The sequence below is a fragment of the Cricetulus griseus genome, chromosome 2 (genome assembly GCF_003668045.3).
Source record: "Cricetulus griseus strain 17A/GY chromosome 2, alternate assembly CriGri-PICRH-1.0, whole genome shotgun sequence".
Lineage (NCBI taxonomy): Eukaryota > Metazoa > Chordata > Mammalia > Rodentia > Cricetidae > Cricetulus > Cricetulus griseus.
Window position 1 is genome coordinate 138,287,989 of NC_048595.1, and position 21,696 is coordinate 138,309,684.

The 21,696-nt window shown below is 41.7% G+C and overlaps 1 protein-coding gene across 1 annotated transcript in view; it reads left to right on the forward strand.

The window, feature by feature from the left end:
- Window positions 1-21,696, forward strand: part of Znf704 (zinc finger protein 704) — a 174,869-nt gene that overhangs the window by 39,277 nt on the left and 113,896 nt on the right. The window contains exon 2 of the mRNA XM_027398773.2: window positions 15,522-15,760. Within this exon, the coding sequence (XP_027254574.1) occupies window positions 15,522-15,760 (239 nt within the window). The remainder of the gene's footprint in view (window positions 1-15,521; window positions 15,761-21,696) is intronic.

Below are 21,696 nucleotides of genomic sequence, written 5' to 3' on the forward strand. Positions count from 1 at the left end.
TTGTGTGTTTAAGAGTTTAATATTATAACCAAGAACACTGTTTTTAGCAACAATATTTGATTCAGTATTGAAGTTAAGAAGTCATTTTTATTTGATTCTCAGTAGCATTCTGCTTGTTGGAAGTGAAGAATAAGAGTAGGTAGACTCTCCAGGGGTTCTTGCAATATTTAGAATGGAAAACTATGATGGCAATAGAAGTGGACAGATGTACATAGATTGAAAATGTGTTGGAGAGGGTGAACAGAAAAACTGCAAAGCAAAAACAATCCAGAACATATGTGTGGCAGATACAGCAGATTGGCTCATTCAACACCTCTATTGTCCCTCTGTAATACCTTCCTCTATTGCTGTGGCTGGAATTTCCCAGGGTACCTTGCAGCTAGAATTGTTTGTGTGACTTAGGTTCTGCCAAGGTGATGTACTTTCGTGAAGCCTGTGACAAAATGTAGAAGTAAGGTGGTGAAGGCACAGTGAGTGACACGCAGAGTACATCTGTTGCAGGATCATCTGTGGCAAAGTGTCAGCTCTTGGTCCCTGTTGTCACGGGAATTGGATGGCCGGGTTTCAGACTTATGGTGGGTTACAGCCTTGCTCCTGGATCTGTGCAGTTATTCTACTGAACATCATAACACACTCCTTCAGTTTGTAGCAGGAGCTGCCAGTAATCTTTTAGTCTTAAACTAGCTAGGTGATTGTGTTGTCTGCAAACAGGAAGTGAGACTGATCATTTCTGTTACAGAGCCAGGGAAATGAAGCTTCATAGAAGCCAATTGTGTGTAATACTGATGAGAACAGAGACTGAAAATTGTTTACTGTTAAACTTAGTGGTAAATAATTGACTTGTGACTATTGGAAAAATACACTTGATGGTGTTATTGCTTTGGAAGAAGTAGTAATTGGACTAAATTAGAAAGCAGTGAAGAAAAAAAAAAACAACTTGGGGAGATGACTCTGTGGATGACTTGATCAAGACAGGGACTAGAGCTGAGGGACAGTAGATGAATAGAATCAAGTCAAAAGAAGCCTGTGTAAGATGCACATGTTTGATTGCCAGTGAGAAGAGATAGAAGTCAGACCCTAAAGAGAGCACAGGATGGGACAAATGTGAAACAGTCAGCCATCACCCTTCCTTGTGCCTTGGTCTCCTCAGCTGTGGCTTTTGGGTAGAATGCTCCTCTTAAGAATTCTGAGATTGCTGCTGATACATGTTAGGCAAACTTTAATGCAGTGTCTTTGACTTGAGACTTAGTAACTATAGCCATACAACAGCCACTCACTATTCCTATCTTAGTGCCCTCTAAGTCCTTGAGAGCACTGTGGATATAGATACACTAGCCATCATTTTTTTTTTTACCTGTTTTTGCAGATTTTTCTTTTTAGCTTCATTGTTTTATTACCTTCATTAATGACATTAAGCCAACATTTATGAACTAATGTGTGCTAGATAAAAGATGATAAAGCCAGACTGTGGTAGTAACACACACCTTTAATCCCAGCACTCAGGAGGCAGAGGCTGGTGGATCTCTATGAGTTCGGAGTTAGCCTGGTCTACAGAATGAGTTCTATGACAGCCTGGATTGTTACACACAGAAACCCTGTCTTGAAAAACAAAACAATCAGACAAACAAAAAAAGCAGATGATGAGCCTGGGATGTAACACTGAGGAAAACTTATTCCTCCCTGTCACCCAGTTTCTAGAACTCTAAGAGAAAGGCAAATAAACATTTTTTTATCTCAAATTTATATGTGGCATTATGTTACTAACAATGGAGCAGATCCATAGAGAGATGTGTGTGTATTTGTATTTGTTCATTTATACCTCTGTGCACACACTAATAAACACAGATTTGCATATTTTTTCTGGCAGGTTTGGCATCTCGAAGTCCACAGGGAGGAAGGCAGAATCTTATAGTTTCTTTCCCGCCTGGTCCCACAGCTGTTTAGTCCCAAATAAATACACAGAGGTTTATATTAATTATAAATTGTTTGGTCAATGGCTTAGGCTTCTTATTGGCTAGCTCTCTCTTAATTATTAACCCATTTCTATTCTGTGCATCTTGGCTTACCAGTGATGCCCAGACCTCTTGCTCCCTCGGCAGCTACACGGCAACTCTCCGGTGACTCACTCTCCTTGTTCCTCTTTGCGGAATTCTCATAGTCTGGTAACTCTGCCTGTACTTCCTCCTGGCTATATCCTGCCTGTCCATTGGCAGAAACATCTTTATTCATCAACCAGTAAGAGAAATATATTCACAGCATGCAGAAGGGCATTCCCCATCAGAATCTCCCATTTTTCTTTTCTTTTTCCTTTGCCTGGATTATGGAATCCCAACCAGGTTCTCACATAAGCCTGTGCTCTACCACCAAGCGATACCTCTAACCTGGAGCCCTCCTTTTTGTCCCGAGGCCTTTGTCCACTCATTTAGCTCAGAGCAAGCAGCTCCGCTTTTAGGTTTCTCTCTCTCTTCATGAAGTCTGTTAAAGTCAGGGATACTTCCCACTCAGTTTCCCATCTGCTCTGTTCCACACAGCTCAGACCTGTATTGTAGAGCATTACATTCATGATGAGCAGATACACAAATTTATTCTAATGTGTATTGTTCAATTTCTTGACTACACCAGCTGCATTGATTAACAGATTTTATTTAGTCATCTGTTCAGCTAGTAAAACACTCAGCTAACTGTGAATGAAGAGCACAATCCCAGTTGAAATGTGAGTTCATTAGTTTTCAGTTTCGTTTGCTGTTTACCGCCCAAAGAGATGGTGAGTTGTACTTAAAATGAATGTGTACCAAAAGAGGGAACTTTAGAAACCCACATTCTCTTTTACATAATTTTGTTTCTAACGTGGTCTGGAATTTTCAAGATGGTGTGTGAGACTCTAAGAATCATGGATGAATTTGAAAGAGTCTATTTCTAGTTCTTTGTGGGGCAGAGACTTAAGCTAGGGCATGCTGCATGCTAGGCAAACACTGCTGAACTAGATTCCCCACTCTCTTAGTGTTGATTTTGATTGATTGATTGATTGACTGATTGTGGTAGTCTGACTGTGCAGCTCTGACAAGCTTGGAATTCTCTATGTAGACGAGGCTGGGCCTTTTGAATACTCAGTTTAACGGTATGTATAACCTCATCTAGGTTCTCAAACCTCTTTAAAGATAAAAACAAAGAAGTTATTTTGAGAAATAGTCTTTCAAAGTTACTCAGGCTATAGCCTGGGCAGGTATTGAACTATAATTTTTCTTCCTAAGCCTCTGAAATACCTGGGTTTTATAGGGCTGTGCAACCAGGCCCAACTTATTACCAAATAGATTAAACTAGATTACTTCAGCTTTTTGGTTAATAGAAGTTGAAACCAACTCATGCCCCACCCCCACCTGTCTGAGTAGGTTGGACATTTCGATCAAGGAAAATAGACACAGTCAGGAATTCAGAGTGTCAGGAGTCCTGCCTCTGTCTGTCCTTCAATGTTTCTGTTTTCCCCTCCTCCCTCCATCTTCCTAGTCCCTATGCACCACCCTCCCCCAAATAACTTCAGCTGTCAAGTTGACACAAACCTAGAGTCACCTGGGAAGAAGGAGCCTCAGTTGGAAGAATTGCCCAGATCAAATTGGCAGGTCTGTGAGGCATCTTCTTAATTGCTAATTGATGCAGGAGGGTGTAGCCCGTTGTGGGTGGTGCCATCCCTACTAAGCAGGTAGGGAGGGCTGTGTAAGAGAGGTAGCTGGGCAGGTCCAAGGAAGCCAGCCAGTAAAGTGTTCCTCCTTGGTGGGTTATCTTTCAGTCCTGCCTGGATCTCCTGCCCTGGCTTCTCTCTGCGATAGATTGCCACCTGGAAGTGTAAGCCAAGTAAACCCTTCCTTCCCTGTCGTTGCTTTTGGTCATTGTGTTTATCAAACCAGCAGAGAGCAAACTAGACCGCCTTCCTCTTACATTTCCCCCTTTCTGCTGCCTCCTCTTCTTAACTCCTTTATTTTTTTTCCTGTGCAGGTCTGGGCTGCCCTTCTCTCTTGCATTGTACCTAATTGGAGTGTCTGGGTCTCTTCTACTTTGCCCTGTTTGTAAGCAGAGAAATTGTACAATGCTCTTAGCATGCTTGAGGCCCGCCGTTCAAGTCCTAGTACCAGAGGGTGGAGTTGGGATTGGTTTTACCTTTCATTTATGTGTATCAGAAGTATGTTCATCCCTAGGCAGTGGAGGCACACACCTTTAATCCTAGTACTCAGGAGGCAGAGGCAGGTGGATCTCTGTGAGTTCAAGGCCAGCCTGGTCTACAGAGGTATTTCCAGGACAGCCAGAGCGACACAAAATCTGTTTGGAAACAAAACCAAACAGTAGTTTATTCTCCAGTACATTGTTTAACTACCCTGTTCTGAAATGTATGCTTTGGTCCGGGAAAGCTCATCTCTAAGGTGTGTCTTTATCTACTGACAGCTGCAGTTTTGAAATTCTAATCCTGCCTCAGTTCTCATGAATTTCCTTTCTCTGAATGCATTCGTGGCTAGGGTTGGACTGGAGCCCACAGGGAGGAGCTCAGACTGGCAGTCAAGGAGAAGAAAGTGCTGTGGGGAGAGAAGCCTGACTCTCCCAGGGGCTCTGTAGGTTTGTGGGCCCCACTGATGTGATGGAGTTTTGCAGGCTTCAGAGAAGATGTGACTGGGTCCCAGCTCCCTGAAAATGGCACTATCTGCCAGCAAAGCTCTGTGGCCATCTATGGATTTGTGTAGACCAACTGCCCCTCAGTAAAACAGTGGCCTCTATTTCTTCAGAAAGACATTTACAAAAAAATTTAAACCTCTAGGTAGGGTATAAAGTTGCCACTAAACAAGAGTGATAGATATCCAGGTGGCTTTTTTGTCATCATTACTTTTATTATTATAAATGTTAGACTGCATTTGGGAAGTAGGCTCAGTAGATTCAGTTTGCTGTTAGCCACAGACAGGTGGACAGAAGAGTCACGGGGCATATCTGGGACCCAGCTGGTCCTCATGTGCCCTAAGCATCTCACAGTGGATGACGGAATCATTACTCCCCGGGATTTTGAAGTATTTTAATATTAAAATACTGTGACTTGTTCTGAATCTGCCTTAATACGTCTCTGAAGGTTTGTCCTAGAGTAACCTGCTGATACTTGCAGGAAGAAGGTTGAGAATTCTGTAATTTAACAACCAATCAAACTTTTTATATAGACTTTATTATAAAGAAGGGCTTTCAGCCCCAGAGATTAAGTCCTCCATAAAATGAAGTTGAAAACTTACAGAAGGAAAAGTAAGGTGGTGGCCATCTTAGTCTCTTATGTGACATTACAGTTCACTCTTTCACAGTTGCTTTGAGGTTGAGTAGTTCTAGGATCTTACACTTGTCAGCTGTGTGAGCTTGGAGCCTACCTGCCTAGGACATAGGTGAGCAGCTGTGTGACATTGTAGTCACCTGGGAGTCCACTTCTCCCACAAGGAAAGATGGCCCTGCTTCAGACACTCTGCTAGTCCTGGGAACAATCTGACCCTAAAGCAAAAAAAGAAAAAAGAAAAAAAAGGCTAATGTCCTCTTCTCACAGACCTGCTGTTTTGAATGTTACTTAGGTTGTAATGAAATGAAAATGCTGTAATAGATAAGATGGAGCAGAATTGGGAATGTAAGTGGGAAGGGAGTATTGTAATTTTAAGCAGGACATCAAGGTTGACTTCCCTTGGATTTGAGTCAAGACAGAAAGGGTGAGGAAGCCTTTGGTCTTAGAAGGAGGATACTTTTTAGGCAGTTGGAGCAGCAGTGCAAAGACTGATGGTCAGGTGCCCTTACTGTAACCAAGTACCTCAAACAATCAAGTTTGTTTCTTAAATCTGGCTCTTGCTGTGTTCCCCAGGTTGGTCTAGGACTCACAATTTTCCTGCGGTATCCTCCTGAGTGCTGAGGTTTCACGTGTGCACCACATCCTGTGAGAGAAGAGATTTAGCTTTGTTTGTGGTTTAGAGGTAACAGTCCTAGGTTGGGTGATCTGCTGTTTGTCATCATGTTTTGAAACATTATGGGAGTGTGTGACAAGGGGAGCCCCTCTACGTCATGCAGGAATGGGCTAGAAGCAACAAGAGGGGGACCCAGGGACCAGTTTGACCTCCAAGGACATGGCTCCAGTGAAAACTTCATGAGACCCTACCTCCTAAAGTTGACACTTCTCTTAGCAGTGCCTATCTAGGGACCAAGACTTTTACGTATGGGCCGTTGCACAGATGGTATGGATCTAAATTGTAATAGGGGTAGAGAGGACAGTGGAGGGAGAAGATAGGAAGGGGGACCAATGTAGCCTCATGGGAGGCCTTGGGAGATTGCTTTAAGGAGTTTGGCTTTTATTCATTCTGAGGGCAATGGGGAGCAATTGGAGTGTTCTGAGCAGGAGAAAATGTGACCTGACTGGTGTTTGAGCGATAAGACTGGCTAGTGATAATGAGAAGCATAGGGCAAAGATGGAAGCAGAGTTGTAGGGGACAGTTGTGTGTATCCGGGTAGGACATAGTGGCTGCTTGACTGAATGGTGATTGTGGAGGTGGTGGGAAGGAACTGCATTCTAGACATGTTTGGAAAGTCAAGTCCATAGGACTGCTGAGGAGTGCCTGTGGTTGGTTCATTTGCATTGTGAGTTAAATAAGGCAAGTAGACTATCTAGTATGGCAAGTTCAGATTTCCGCATTACAAGGTTAAACAAGGTGGACCCATAAGAATACTGATTTCCCCTTTGTCCCTATATTTGGCTGTAAAAGATAAACAGATGAAGTTAGCTGAGCTTGAACTTAATGTTGGGCTTCACAGAAATGGTTTTGGGTTTTTTTTTCTTTTTTTCTTTTTCCTGTTCAAGGCTTTTCTTGGACACACACACACACACACACACACACACACACACACACACACACACACACACACACACACACACACACACACACACACCAAAATAAAACCAAAACAACAACAAAAACCCAAACCAAAAAGCCCAAGTTGTGTGTTCTCTCTTACATAATGATAGAAAGAAGTCTGGAACGTAGCCAGGTATTCCACTAGAGAGTTGTGCCATAACTTTCCATCCTAAATGTGTTGCTGACTAATCTCTGATTAAGCAAGCCAAGTCATGCTTTGCTGAGTATTAAACTGTCAGGATATTAAAGTGAAAGCACATGGTAGTAAACCAGGGACTAGCAACATTAATTAGTGTGAGAGAGGAGTGTATGATTCCGAACCTCACAGAGGGTTCCAGCCTCATCCTACCTTTTGACTTCTGACACTGTGGGTACTGCCACCAATCCAACCTGGTTGTCATAGGTCAGTTATTCTGTGTCCATGTAGAGCAAGCAGCAGAGATGCAGAGCCCAGGGATTGATAGAATCAAGGGCTAGTAATTGGAAGCAATTGTTTTAAACATGGTTTTACTAAGGATAATTCATTATAACTGGGTAGATTTGCCATCCAACTTTTCTGTGCACTCAGCACAAAATCTGAAGAATTTAATTGGAAGTAAGAGAATAGAGGTGTGTTGATTATTTTTAGAGGTAGCATTTATCAATTCTGTCAAGACTCTGATAAACCTTCATTTGAGTCTTGCTAGAATGTTCATTTTGTTTTCAAATACCTATTTTATGTGTATGAGTGTTTTCCTGAATGTTGTATGTGCAACATATGAATGTCTGGTGCCTGCAGAGGACAGAAGGAGGAACTTGAGTTAAAGACAGTTGGCATGAGACAATAAACCCAGGTCCTCTGAAAGATCAGTTAAGTGTCGTTAGCCACTGAGCTATCTCTCCAGCTCAGTAGTAATATTTTTAAGGCAACAGACTTCATTGTTCTGTTGTTAGTAGAAGCTTTTTGTCTGTTTTTGACACGTTTTTAAATCCTCAGGCTGATTGCAGGTTCCACATGGTGTGCGGTGTGTCATCATTAGACACTAAACATGTAAACTATGTGTGTTAGGGAAGAAAGTTCTAGAAATAAATCCAAACATGTAACCTGTAATTGAAAATAGGGAGAAGTCTCTTATGAAGTTTGCCAGGAGTGACCTTGTGACTTTCTGAAGAAAGCTGGGGTCCTAAGGAGTTGATAGGGGGCCACTCACATGCCTTCATTGCCTGTTCCCCAACAGTGCTTTCCTTGTGGCTTGAACTTCATGCTATTTTTTAGAATTTCTAAAATACTTTATTATTCAGAAAAGTCTCAGAAGGCAACTGGGTTAGCTTTGTACAGATTATTCCTGGAAATCCAGCTGCTGTGCAGAGCCGGCCCCTCCAATCTGCCTCGGTGGAGATGAGTAACAGTATTTTCAAGTCGGTGTTTACACATGCTTTTTGGCATCGAGGTACTATAATAAATGCAGAGGGAGCGTGTCCAGAGAACAGCTGCCGTGCTCTTGGGTCAATTACATCAGCACTGCCCTCCTTTGTGATGTGGGCTGTTAACATTTCTTTGGAAGCCAGATGACTTTTTTTTTTTTTTTTTAAATTGAGAAAGAACTGATTCGCTCCAGTGCCCAGCTAAGGACAGCCTTTATAGGCATCCAAGACTTAAACAGGTGCTGTGAACTTCTGGTTAAAAATTTTAACTTCCAGCCAGGCATTGGTGGCACACGCCTTTAATCCCAGCACTCAGGAGGCAGAGGCAGGTGGATCTCTGAGTTCCAGGCCAGCCTGGTCTCCAGAGCAAGTGCCAGGATAGGCTCCAAAGCTACACAGACAAACCCTGTCTCAAAAAACCAAAAAAAAAAAAAATTAATTTCTCCAAGTACGTCATATTTATACATATGCCAACTATCTTCTTCAGAACAACAAAAGCTGCTCACTGGAGTAAAGATTCTCAGTTTTATTTGTCATTGGTAATTGGTAATTGGTAGTATTTTCATATAATTGAACATTGAAGCTTTGTTCTCTTGCAGGAAATTACCCTGGGTAATGTGTGTCTGCGATATGTATGTATGGAGGGATTCTGTGTTGGGGGGAGGAGGGACTGGAGAGGTTTACTGTAGTACAAGATAACTGAGAGATGCTAATGGGCATTGGACCGAAAAGTGCCAGTGGGCAAATTATTTGAAGTAATTTATTGTTCCTTTAAGAAACACACATACACTGGGTGGTGCTGGTGCATGCCTCTAATCCCAGCACTCGGGAGTAGAAGCATGTGAATCTCTGAGTTCGAAGCCAGCCTGGTCTATAGAGCTTGTTCCAGGACAGGTAGGGCTGTTACACAGAGAAACCCTGTATGGAAAAAAGAAAAAGAAAGAAAAGAAATAGGTATAAACTAATAATAGAAAACTAGTATAAGAAAGATACTGTGTAGATGCTAGATTCTTAATAAATAATCATGAAAATGTCTTTTTGCTTTAGGGTAATACAAGTTTTAAAATACCACAGTACACGTGGACACTAAAAAACTATAAGCATGATAGCAAGCCTGGCCTATACATAACATCTGTTACCAACAAACACATTTGTTAGCATTTAGAATGCCCTTTCTGAATGGTTTCTTTTTTCACCTATACACATTCCTCTCCTTTGAGATCATACTACATAAAATCATTTGTAATACCCTTTTTATGGCCAACATGTTAATTTCTCTCCATGCATTTATTTGTGCATATTTCACTGATAATGTATTGATGAATAGTTACAGAACTTTTTTATACTATAAGCATTTTTGTGATAAACATCTTTGTGTTTCTTTTTTTCCCTTCTATTGAAATGTAGAATTGCTATATTTATCCACAGATTTTGCTTCATTATTGCACATCAGCCTTCTAAACTTTGTGTGTTCCTATCAGTGGTATTTAAGGGTTCTGCTTCCCTCTCACGTTAGAGAGCATAAAGAAGAAGAAGAGCTAGGGACGTAGCTCAGTTAGGACTGTGCTCATCTACCATGCTCAAGGTTTGATTCTCAGCACCACATAAACTAGGTGTGGTGGTACAGACCTAAATCCTAGCACATGGGAGATGGAGGGGGAAAATGAGAAGTTCAAGGTCATCCTTAGCTACATTACAAGTTGGAGGCTAGTGTGGGATGACATCTTACCTCAAATACCAAACAAAAAAACCCAAACCAGAGTGGAGCAGTCCAAAGCACAGAGGATTATTCTCTTTTAATTTTGGGGGATATCATAAGTAAACAAGCCTACTTGATTAAGTTTTCTGTTTATAAAGTAAAAATCTTAAGATCTTACTACCTAAAAATTGTCAGCCCTTTATATATGTGTGTATTTTTTTATATATGAAATAAATGTGCCCCTGAGTCTCAGAACAACTTCAGATCCCCGAGGTATATGGTATTGGCCGTACTGTTTTGTTATTAAAGTCAGATAAATCATGTCCATTGTGGGCTGTAGCTTACATGGGTTTCTAAGTAGGTGGGAAACAAATGTGTTACCTTTAGTAAAGTATGGATACATTGTAATGCTCACTGTGTGGGTGTGTTGTGGTTGTTCACTGTTAAAATTCAGGTGGTTTGATTCAGCAATTCTCTTCAGAAATTTTTCCTACAAAATTCTTGGACAAGCACATAAAGGTACATGCACAGGGATGCTCATTGCTTTTCATAAAAAAATAAATAAAAACAAAGAGTACCTTAGCGTTCATGAGGAAACTAACAAAAACACATCATATGAAATGATGTTCAAAATACCCATGCAGAGATGCCCACGATGGTTTGTCTGGCCAGTCAATCTGTCTGCATAATTGTGTCCACACTTCAGCTCTCCGTGTAGTTTATGTGGATACACAGATCATGACCACACTGTAAGCAATTGAGGTTTTGTGGTAAGTTGTTAAAAGCTGTTCTGTGGAGGCATGGGGCCAGCTGGGCAAGATGAAGAGGACTGAGGAAGAATGAGATGCATTCCCTTATGTGCATTTTAACTGAAATCTTAATAGGCATGTATTTTATGGGAAACCAGCAATGAAAAGTACATTTCAAAGCTATAGGAACTTTAAACACTTTAAAATGTTAGTGTGGCAAGTGGCTCCTGTCATTCCCTCTGCCAAATAAGCTCAGGCCTTCCTGAAAACACAGTTGGATGTAAAGATTTATTGTAGATACTAAGCATTTTATTCACCCTGCGGTAATACAGTGGGAAGAGAAATTGAGAGGAAGGAAGCAGGAACAGAAGAGAGGGGAGGCTCAGGTGGGTACCACAGATCTGGTTAGCACTGGAGGAACCAGGATGCTGCTTTCAAAGAATCCCTTCCAGGCCCCCTGAACAGCTTTGCAGCCCACAAGCCACTTGTTCTCACCACTAAACATTACCAGCTCCTCCCAAGCAGGTCCTTTGCCAGACCATCTTATTACTGTTCATTAGTGATATTTTAAGATGTGGCACCCTGAATCGAATCCTTCAGATTGGTTATCCCTCATCTGAAAGTCTTAGAGCTAGAAGAGTTTTAGGTTTAGTTTTTCAGGAGTTTAGAATATTCTCATATACATAATGAGATATTGCAGCCAGGTCTCAAGTCCAAACATAGAGCTCATTTATAGTTTATGTCCATTTTATGCACATGACTGAAGACATTTTATATAACATCTGTAGTAACTTGTACTTGAAACACATTTGCTGGTGCACATTTTCTGTTTGTGACATTGTGTCAGTACTGACAAACTTGTGAGAACTGAAACATTTGGGGTGCTGGATTTCTGGGCTAGTCTGTTTACCTTCTGCTCTCATCCTATCCACGTGCAACAGCCACAATAGACCTTTCTTGCACAGAAGACACTGTCCTTAAATATCTTCATGACAGTTGTTCCAAAATGTCTACTCACCTTCTGTCTTGCCGTTCCCCACATTTACCGTCTCACAGGGTTGCCAGCTTGGGAACGTTACCTGTATGCTTCTCCCCTCATCCTAGGAGGCTTGCTTCAAACTATTTACAACTCAGTCAATCTCTTGCTGAGGAAGTTCTTGCCCATCTTTCAGGTTTCTGCTGCCAGGAGTCTGTTAGTCAGTAGGGAATCAGATTATTGCCTGTGTTTCCAGTCCTAGCATGTGACACCCTCCTTTGTCTTCTAGTTTTTCACATGTTGAAAGGGGAAGAAAAAAAAATCTAAAAAATTTGACAGCTTTAGGTTTTCCTGGATGAGTGTTTAAGACTACATGGGTATTTCCTGTAGTTATCCATTCAGATAGTGAGGATGGTGAACCAGGAGGTTTGGGAAACACCTCAAGCTCTAGCAAGATAAGCAGGCATATGTTTTGGGGGGACCACAGCACCTGGACCCTGCTATGTAAGACCCTTCTAGAAGTAACTGTTGTTTCTACCCAGTTGTAGTCCCAAGATACTTGAGAGAATCTTACCCACCCATCCTTGGCTGACACCTGCCACTTTTTGCTGCTGAGCTCTGTCTGCTGTTTCTTCCCTTTGCCCTTAACAACACTGATGCTACTGTTGGTTTCTCTCCACTCAGATTTTTTGTTGTTGTTGTTACTGTTGTTCCTAGCTGTCATCTGTCAAATTATTTGCCTGTTTAGAGTCATAGCGTATAGTGACTTCTCAGATAGTGCCATTCCATTGAGAGAATATTGACTTGTATTTTTGAGTCACCTAATTAACATCAGCTTCAAAGAAGTAACAGTCTAGACCTTGCAAATCACCAGGAACACAAGGGCTGTGAAAACACAGGGGGTGGGGGGATGTGTGTTTAGGCAGATGAAGTACAAAAAGTTCCTTTCTAGGTGAATGAATAAGGACAATGGCCTTCTTGCACAGATGAGGAAGAGACTTGGTTTGAGTGGAGACTGGATCTTAGACACATTTTTACTAATATAGGGGTACAACCATGCCACTGCTTGGAGCAGTGTTTAAAAAATACACAGAACAACAGACTCCTGCACTTTATGCAGAACAGCACTTTGCCTCAGTTTCCAAATTTCTGGTCTAGGGGCTCTTGGGTATATCCGCTCCACACCAAAGTCACTCACTGCTAGTTTGGTTGTCCTTGCATCAGTTTGATCTTGACATTGATCCCATTGTAAAAATACAGGCCAGTGGATTTTAATGAACTTACCATGGAACAGATATCACTGTGGTCTGTTTGTAGAGCATTCCCACCCCCTCATGATGTCCTTTCACCCCCACTTGAAATCCACAATTGTGTCCACTCCTAGCCCAGACAGCTACCAGTCATCCTTCTGTCATTGCAGGGTTATCTCTTCTGGACACCCCCAGATAGGATCTATCTCTACAGAAGATAGGTTCTTCTGTAACCAGAAGCACCAGTCAGTGTTCACTTGCAGTAGCTAGTGTAACAGTGTCTCTTCCTACTAGTGATTTAACATCTCTTACTTACTTCTGTAGTTGTTTCTAATCATATTTAAACAAGGACTGTGGGTTCAGTTGCCCATGAAATTCATTGTTTCTGAAATTCCTGCTTGCTAGAGTATTGAGTTTTGTTCAGGAAGCATTTTAGATTGATAGCTTGCATTGTAGAATATTACTCTGTTTTACTATGTATTCTTGGCCAAGAGCATAGCATATGGTTATTACATCATTACTGTTGGAAACTCTTTCTACTTGTATTTGCCTCCGATTTTCCTTTAAATTTGTGAGGTCAAAAGCCACATTTCTTCCATCTTGCACTTTAGAGTTTCCATGGGAGCTGTTTAGTCAGTCCAGCTGGCCCTGGGAGAGGCATGACTTGTCACTGTTTTGTCTTAATGCTGTTGACTTCAATCATCATTAATATTTAGCTCATGTGGTATTGGCAGTTAGCAGACCCTATTGATAACCATACACACTGAAACATCTGCTTCTTTTTGTTACCTGGAGTCCTAAAGTCTCCTGTTGCAACACAAGCTGGGAATAGACCATTCCAGAAGCAAAATACCACCTTCCTGTCACCCACCAACGCCAAGGCAGATAGATTTATGTAGAGTATTGATTAGTGACATCTAAAATCTTTGTAGTTTGTTTATTTTCTCAACTGTGATTTTAAAATTTTTCTCATATTGCATCCCAGCTGCAGTTCTCTTCCCTTCAGTCTCTCATCCCCCCGCCCCCGAAACCTCCCCTCTCTCTCAGATCTGCCTCCCTCCATCTCCCCTATGAAGAGAAGAGAACAAGGCTTCCCAGGGACATCAACCAAATCTGGCAAAATACAAGACCAGACACAAACTATCACATCAAGGCTGGACGAGGCAACCCAGTAGGAGGAAAAGCATCCCATAAGTAGGCAAAAAAGTCCAAGACACCCCTCTGCTCCCATTGTTAGGAGTGCCACAAGAACACCAAGCTACTCAGCCATAGCATAAACACCGAAGACCTAGGTTAAACCACTGCAGGCTCCCTGATCTGTGCTCAGCTATAACTTCTTAGAATGTTCATTACCTTTGGAAATGTGTTCATTCTCTTGCTCCTTTGCTGTGTGGGAATATAATCAGAACAGTTACCACTTTAAAGCAGACACCCAGTTTTGTAGGACCCTTGCTTTACTTCACTGAGTCAGTGTAAGATCTGTGGTGATGATTTCATGAGCTGCAAGTAGACCAAAAAAATGGCTGGCCTTGCCTGTGCAGCTGGGTGTGGATTTGCCATGTGGTCCACTGGAAGCTGATCTTCACTCTCCATCACTGAAAGGTTAAGGGGCGGGGGGGGGGCACAGCCCGTTGGAACTCTGGGTGTTGGCATGAGTTCTGGAGAAGACCTTATCTGGATAAGTCCTGTCATGACCATGTACGCACATATACCTGGGTTTTCGTTTGGTTTGGGATTTTGTTGTGACTAATGCGGGAGACTCTTGCTATTATCAAACACATTTTCATTTTACTATGTGGTTTGCTTACGGCTTTCTATTCTGCAAATAGAAATGTTAGACCAAGGTCTTTTAAGTTTTTATCTAAACTTAGTAGAAACAAGCAAGCATAGCTTGTATTTCAGAGCTGGGTAAAGACTCACTGAACTCTCAGAAAGGATGGCTTGTTTTGTGTCTGTGAAGTGTACTGCTGGTGAGCTTATTTTAAAATATGCTCCATTGAACAGTGAGATCCCAGATGGCTGGAGAGTCTTACCCTTGTTGCTATATTGAAGACTTGGAATTAATTTGCTGCTGAATTGATTTGTAAATGGCAATTACCTTATAAAAACTTTAACCTTAGTTTACTTATTTCCAATGGTTCCAAAATTTGGTTTTGTATTTGTCTTACACTTCATGAAAACTCAGGTCAGTAAGATAATTTGCCTTTATATATTAGCTGTCTTTTTATGAAGCATGATAATGGCTTTAAAACATAAAAGCCTAGAGATCTAGTGCTTTCATGTCTTGAAAACCATTTCTTGAGTTGGTGATAACTTTTGTTGTTACTATTTTGAGACAGGATCTTTCCATGTAATCCTGGCTGTCCGGGAGCACTCCATGTAGACCAGGCTGGCCCCCAAACTAGTTTACTTCTGTGTTTCATCTCCCTAAGTTAAACAAACTAGCACAAACAGGGAGGAGAGTGTTGCCTCTCCTCACTACAGCCTGACAGAGCTGATATTCTGTGTAAGAGTTTCCTTCTGTGTTGTATTTTGCAGGTGGGGGGTTTCAAGCGAGAAATGACCTTCACATTTCAATCGGAGGACTTAAAACATGACTCCAGTAAGAAGCCATCTCACCACATGTTCCCACTGGCCATGGAGGAAGACATGAAAACAGTGGACACCAAAAAAGCCAACCGGATCCTTGACCAAGAAAAAGAAAACACTCGATCCATTTGTCTCCTTGAGCAAAAGCGAAAAGTGGTTTCCTCTAATATTGATGTCCCTCCAGCAAGGTAAGGGGACATCTCATTTGGTTCACTCCTGCTACAGGAAATGGTTGGAGAGCAGGCCCACCCATCTTATCTGTTCCACAGGGAATAGACTTGGCAAGAATTGTCTGTCAGGTTGTCTTTTTCTTCTGTGATGCAGAACTGACATTGAAGCTGCCCTAGTTGAAGCTGTTGTAGCTGTAGAAAAAAGTTACTGGGTCTTTGACAGACATAAATGCAAAAACGTTAATGGAATGAAACATACTGTGTGAGCTTGGTGGCACTTGAAGGCAAGTATGCTCAGATCCTAGGTAAAGGGTTGTCAAATTATGTTTGTATGCTAAATTTAGCCTCTTTTTGTGTGGACTGTGAGATGAAAGAAGTATAACAAACAGAAAAAGGTGATTTCATGACACAGGCCATTGGTGACCTGCAAATTCTTCAGTGTTTAGAAAGTGTTTAGTGTTGTCTAGTTGGTGTCATGTTTGTATTTGCAAGGAAAATGGCTCAGAGAGTTGAGCTCGCCCTGAAAGCATAAGGACCTGAATTCTAACCCCCTAGAGCCCTTGCAAAGTTGGATACAGTATTGTGCACATCTGCAATCCTAGTTCTTCTGCAGTGCAGTTGAGAGTTGTCAGAAGTTCATGGGCAACTAGCAAGGTGTGAGTATCACCGAACATCTGAGAAACCTTGTTTTAGATAAGGTAGAAGGTGAGGACCAACAGTCAGGTGGAATTCTGGTGTTCACATGCATTCAGTAGGACACGCATGCACACACATACACTTGCATGATATACTTATATTAAAGCATGGTGGAGACAGTTTGTCATGTTATAATTTTCTTCCAACTTTTTAAAAATTCTTCTCTCATACCCTGCATCCTGACCATAGTTTCTCCTCTCTCCACTCCTCCCAGTTTCCCCCTCACTTCTTTCTTTCGGTTCTTACCAAGTGGTACTGAAGGATATTTGTATGGCAGAATGGAAGCAGTGTAGAACATACCCACCTAACCTGTCATTCCTCTTCCTGATTGTGTTTCCAGCCCTCTGTGCAAAGCACTGTCCCCTCCCCCACCTTTCCCCCATACCCCACACTTCTCCTACCACCCCAGCTACAGGGCTTGGAGTCCTGTTTGCTCATCATCTGTCCCTGGACTATCACAATGCCTAGTGCCTCTCTAAAGGGTCTGTGAGCACGTGTCAGACGAGGAAGCAATGGGAGTGTTCTATCCACATGGCAGGTTGCTTATTTTTTAACACGTGCGCTCGATTTTGATGCCAGAAATGATTATCATGAAACTTTATAAGCAATCGCTTGAGAAGCCTTGCATTTATTCACACGATTTCTGACAGCTCATGAGGAAAACAGTACCTGTGGGCCAGGAATGAATGGCCCTTTCCCACCTGCTCACGTTTTGTAATTAGCATTTCCATTGTTTTCTGCATTAAATAGAGGGCATATTTCCTCTAGGAAATTACATGTTACTCTATCCGGCTGCCACATCATCAGACTTTCTAAAATTATAGGCCTCTTTGTTTTCTTTAACCTCTAATTGCCAATTTTGTATATCTCTTACTTCTGTTCAGCTATTTGTTATTATTTGCTCTTCTATGATTTTTGTATAAAATATTTAATTAAGTTATTAAGGATTAGTTTTTACTGTGGCCTCATTGTGCAATGTTTTACAGGCCCTGGAGCAAGCAGGTAGACACGTTAATTTGTATGTATGTTTGGCTGACTCATTTGATAAATGATTTGCTACCTACTTGATATGAGAAGAACTGTGCTTTTATGTTCTTCCCAAGCCCGTCAGAAGAAAGGTATCTGGAGTGAATTCAGGAGTGACTTGGAGTTCTATAGGAGCCACCTTACACACCATTTCCCATGGAGTCTTTCATATGTAATGAAAGATCTGGAATTATTGACTTCATATTCTCATAGATTGTTGTAGGGTATATCTTTAGTTTGGCTTTACACAAGGTCTCATGTAGCCCAGGCTGGCCTAAAACTCACTGTATAGCCAAGTATGGTTTTGAGCTTCTGACCATTGTGCCTTCACCTCCTAAGCACAGATTGTAGTATGTGCCACTATGCCCAGTTTATGCCATGCTGGGAACAGAACTTTGTGTGTGCCAGGCAAGCACACTACCAACTGAACCACACACATCCCCAGCCCTGGGTATTTGCTCTTTAACTTGATTTCACCTCTAGTGCCTTCTGAAAAGGAGGTAAGGAAATGCTTTTTGCTATTCTTTTTTCCAATGCTGGTCTGCAGAATGTTTCGCTCTTTGTAGTGACTAAATGTACACAGAAGCACACTGCTCCAGCCAGTATTACTGTGAGCTTTTAAACAGTAGGGAGAAAAGTAATTGGGTTTTAAATCATCAATACATGAAAAAAATTCCCCCAATGACAAGGTATAATTTAGATGAATTAATCTGCTATGAGAAGTGCTATTTAAAGTGTCATAGTTTGGGGTCTGCACTAATACACTTGTTTTCATTGTTGCAGCAAAAATGTAATCATCATAAACATGCTAACACTTGGTGAAACAAATTGCTTTTTTAATTAAATAGTCACGAAGGAATCAAGTTATGCAGAGTAATGTAATTCTCAAACATTTTCTTCTGTTTGTTTACAGTCATTAGGTTATTTAGTAAATGCTAACTTTTGACTAAGGAGATTGATGCTTTGTTGAAGGAAACTTTCGATCACATGGTAGAAAGGAACAAGATTTTTTCTTTCTGCTTACTAAAAGGAAATATAATTACAGCTGTCAGAAATATCTGTTGATGCTTGAGTAATTCTGGAGTGTATTGAAATGTATTAGAATAAAGAATTCTATATATCTGTCATTAAACATGACCTGTAATTAATGTGTCTATGTGTGTGTAATCCATACATGTATGTCTGTCAACAGAGTTTAGTATAACACATTCTCCTAATTCTAGACTTTGTGCTTTGGATACTCCTTAGAGGCAGTGATTGCTTTAGGCTTCTAGTATCACTGGTGCAGAGCTTCTGGGCAAAGTAACATTACCTGTAGTGTTTCTTATTTACTATTCTATATTCTTCAACTTTAAGTTTATTCCCCATAGTTCATACAAAGAATACAGTAGGTACAGTGTGTGTGTTAACTGTTTTTCCATATCTCTAGGGAGGTCTGTAAATCCTGTCCAACCTTGATCTCTGTGACCGCTGTTGAATCTTCTGATTTCTCGTCTTGCCTCCATCAGCAGGTGTCAATTAAGTCCCTGCTACTAGTGACATAGAACTTATTAAAGCATGAATGGGAGAGCTGCTCCCCTCCTGAAGCTCATAGGACAGTCAGAAAGATGGACACATAAATAGCTAAGTCCAAGAAACTGTTTAGTATTGTCTGCCTTCTCATCAGAACTGGGTGAATTTATAACTAAAGGAAAGGCTTTAATGTTAGGAGAGTGATTAATTTTATATACCTATTTAAAGCCTGCTTTTCTGTTATTAGTGTCCCTTTGAAGATAAAAAACGAATGGAATGGAGAAGGAAAAACTTCAGACCTGTGGTCTGATTTTACAAATTTTTACAAAATCCAGTTTCCTGAGATCGGTTTGAAGGTTGCTGGTGTCAGAAAGTGTAAGTTTATTACCCCAGCTGTGCTAAGCCAGGCACTTGAGAAGCAAGAGCCATGCAGAATTGAGCACCACAGCAGTTTATTTGGGCATGCTTATGGGAAGGTGGGGGAGCAGGACAGAGCGAGGCAGAGCCAGCTGGGGAAGGGGAGCGGAAAGGATGGTTGGTGGCTGGACGTGTGCTAGCAGCCTCACTGCCCATTAGGGGAACTGGACTGCCTTGTGCCTCTGCTGTGTCCTGATCTCTATTCAGAGCAGCTTGTGATGCTTGGGACCTAGGCCCAGCTGTGCTCCTGAGTCAGTCAGTGCTGTTCTCATGGCTGCCTCTCCTGCCTTGGAACACTGTCCTAGTGTCCTCTGCAGTACAGGCTGGAGTGGGGGCTGGTCTCTGGCAGCCTGGACTGTCAATACAGGCCGTTCACAGCCTTTCTTATGCTAGAGAACCAAGCTTTGTATGAACAAAAGCAGTAGTGGCTGCTGGTTCAAGCATCCCCAAAGTAGTGTTTGGGTCACTAGAGGAAAATCGTCTCCATTTTGAGCCACCTCCAGTGAACAGAAATATGATGGGAGAGCCAGCCCCTTGCTGTGGGACCTGACCAGTGTGGCCCGACTGGTTTCAGGAAAAAGCTGTATTACTTTGAGGGGAGCAATAAGGACTGTTAGATTCAAATGAGAATTGAAGTACACTGTGTGCTTCTCATTATCCTACGTTCTTCAGTGGATAAAACTAAAGTGGGTGGGAAAGCGTGAGTTGATGCTACCTGTGCAGATGACAGTCTCTGAAGGGCCGATGTCTCTAAAGCTGTAGTCACTTAGTGGGTTCACATACCTCATCACAAAAACCAAGACTTGACCTCTTACAAAAGCATTTGTGAATTGAGAACAAGGAATTAGCTAATTTAAGTACGAACCCTTAAATGTTTTCAAGTTCTCTCTAAGAGAAAATACTGGCTTCATTGATCTTTATGGAACGTTAGAGCATAGACAAGAATTTGGTAGTCATGCTCTGAGGTTTCATCTACTCTGTAGTTATAGCAGCACTTTTTTTTTTTTTGTTTTGTTTTGTTTTGTTTTTGGTTTTTCGAGACAGGGTTTCTCTGTGTAGCTTTGGAGTCTATCCTGGCACTGGCTCTGGAGACCAGGCTAGCCTCGAACTCACAGAGATCCGCCTGCCTCTGCCTCCCGAATGCTGAGATTAAAGGCGTGTGCCACCAACGCCCGGCTTATAGCAGCACTTTATATTTGGAATGTGAAATAACACCCATTCTATGGATGTGACACATTTTCTTTATCCCTCATCAGTTGATGGGCTCTTGAGACTGGAGAGTCAGGAACCCGACCATATTAAGTTGTATTGGTTGTGTGACATTTTTAAGTGATCAGAAAGGTTTTATGGAGGGCAGGGCTAGGCATTCATTAGGAAAGGTCATTTTGGTTGTGGAGAAGGGGTTAAGTGGGACAGGACTGGACACAGGGAGAGCATTCAGGATAGCATTGCATTAGAACAAGATGTTATCCTGAAAGTTAGGACTGAAGTGGAGAGAGTTGAGAGGGAAGATACAGACAGCTGAGCTACAGTGCGAAGCAGACAGGAGGCTACTAGGTTGTGAGCATAGAAAACAACTCTGGTTGACTTAACAAGGATGCATCTTACTTTATCTTATTTTTTGTTTTGAAACTACCCATTCATTCCCAGGGTTCTGGGAAAAGCTGGAGAAGCAGGTCAGAAAATAGACATCTGGGTGAGCGGCAAACATGCACAAATGGGCTTTGGGGATTCTAAAGTGAGAGATGTATGTAAGATATTCCATAGACATAGGAGCAAAGCCAGTCATCAGGCAAGGAGTAATAGTGACAGATGCTATGGTTAGGCATTGTAATTCTCACTTCATAAATGAGTGGAAAGACATAGGACTATCAGGCAAGACATAGGAGAACATGCAAAAAATACATGGAAGTTTCTTCTTTATCACTCTCACCAGTGTTTATGGGAGAATATTAATCATTTATTGTCCTTGTCAACTATGATGCTGTAAAATATGTCTATAATCTTGGTACGTAATAACACTAGCTCTCTACCTAACCTCTAAACAAATCCAGCAGCAGGCAGGCACTGTTTATCATCTAGACTAGTGGTTCCCAACGCTACTAATGCTGCGACCCTTTAAGTCAGTTCCTCATGTTGTGGTGACCACCAACCATAAGATTATTTTCATTGCTAATTTATAACTGTAATTTTGCTACTGTTATGAATTGTAAATACCTGATATGTGACCTCTGTGAATGGGTCATTCAATCCCCAGAGGGGTCTCGACCCACAGGGTGAGAACCACAGATCTAGAGCATGGC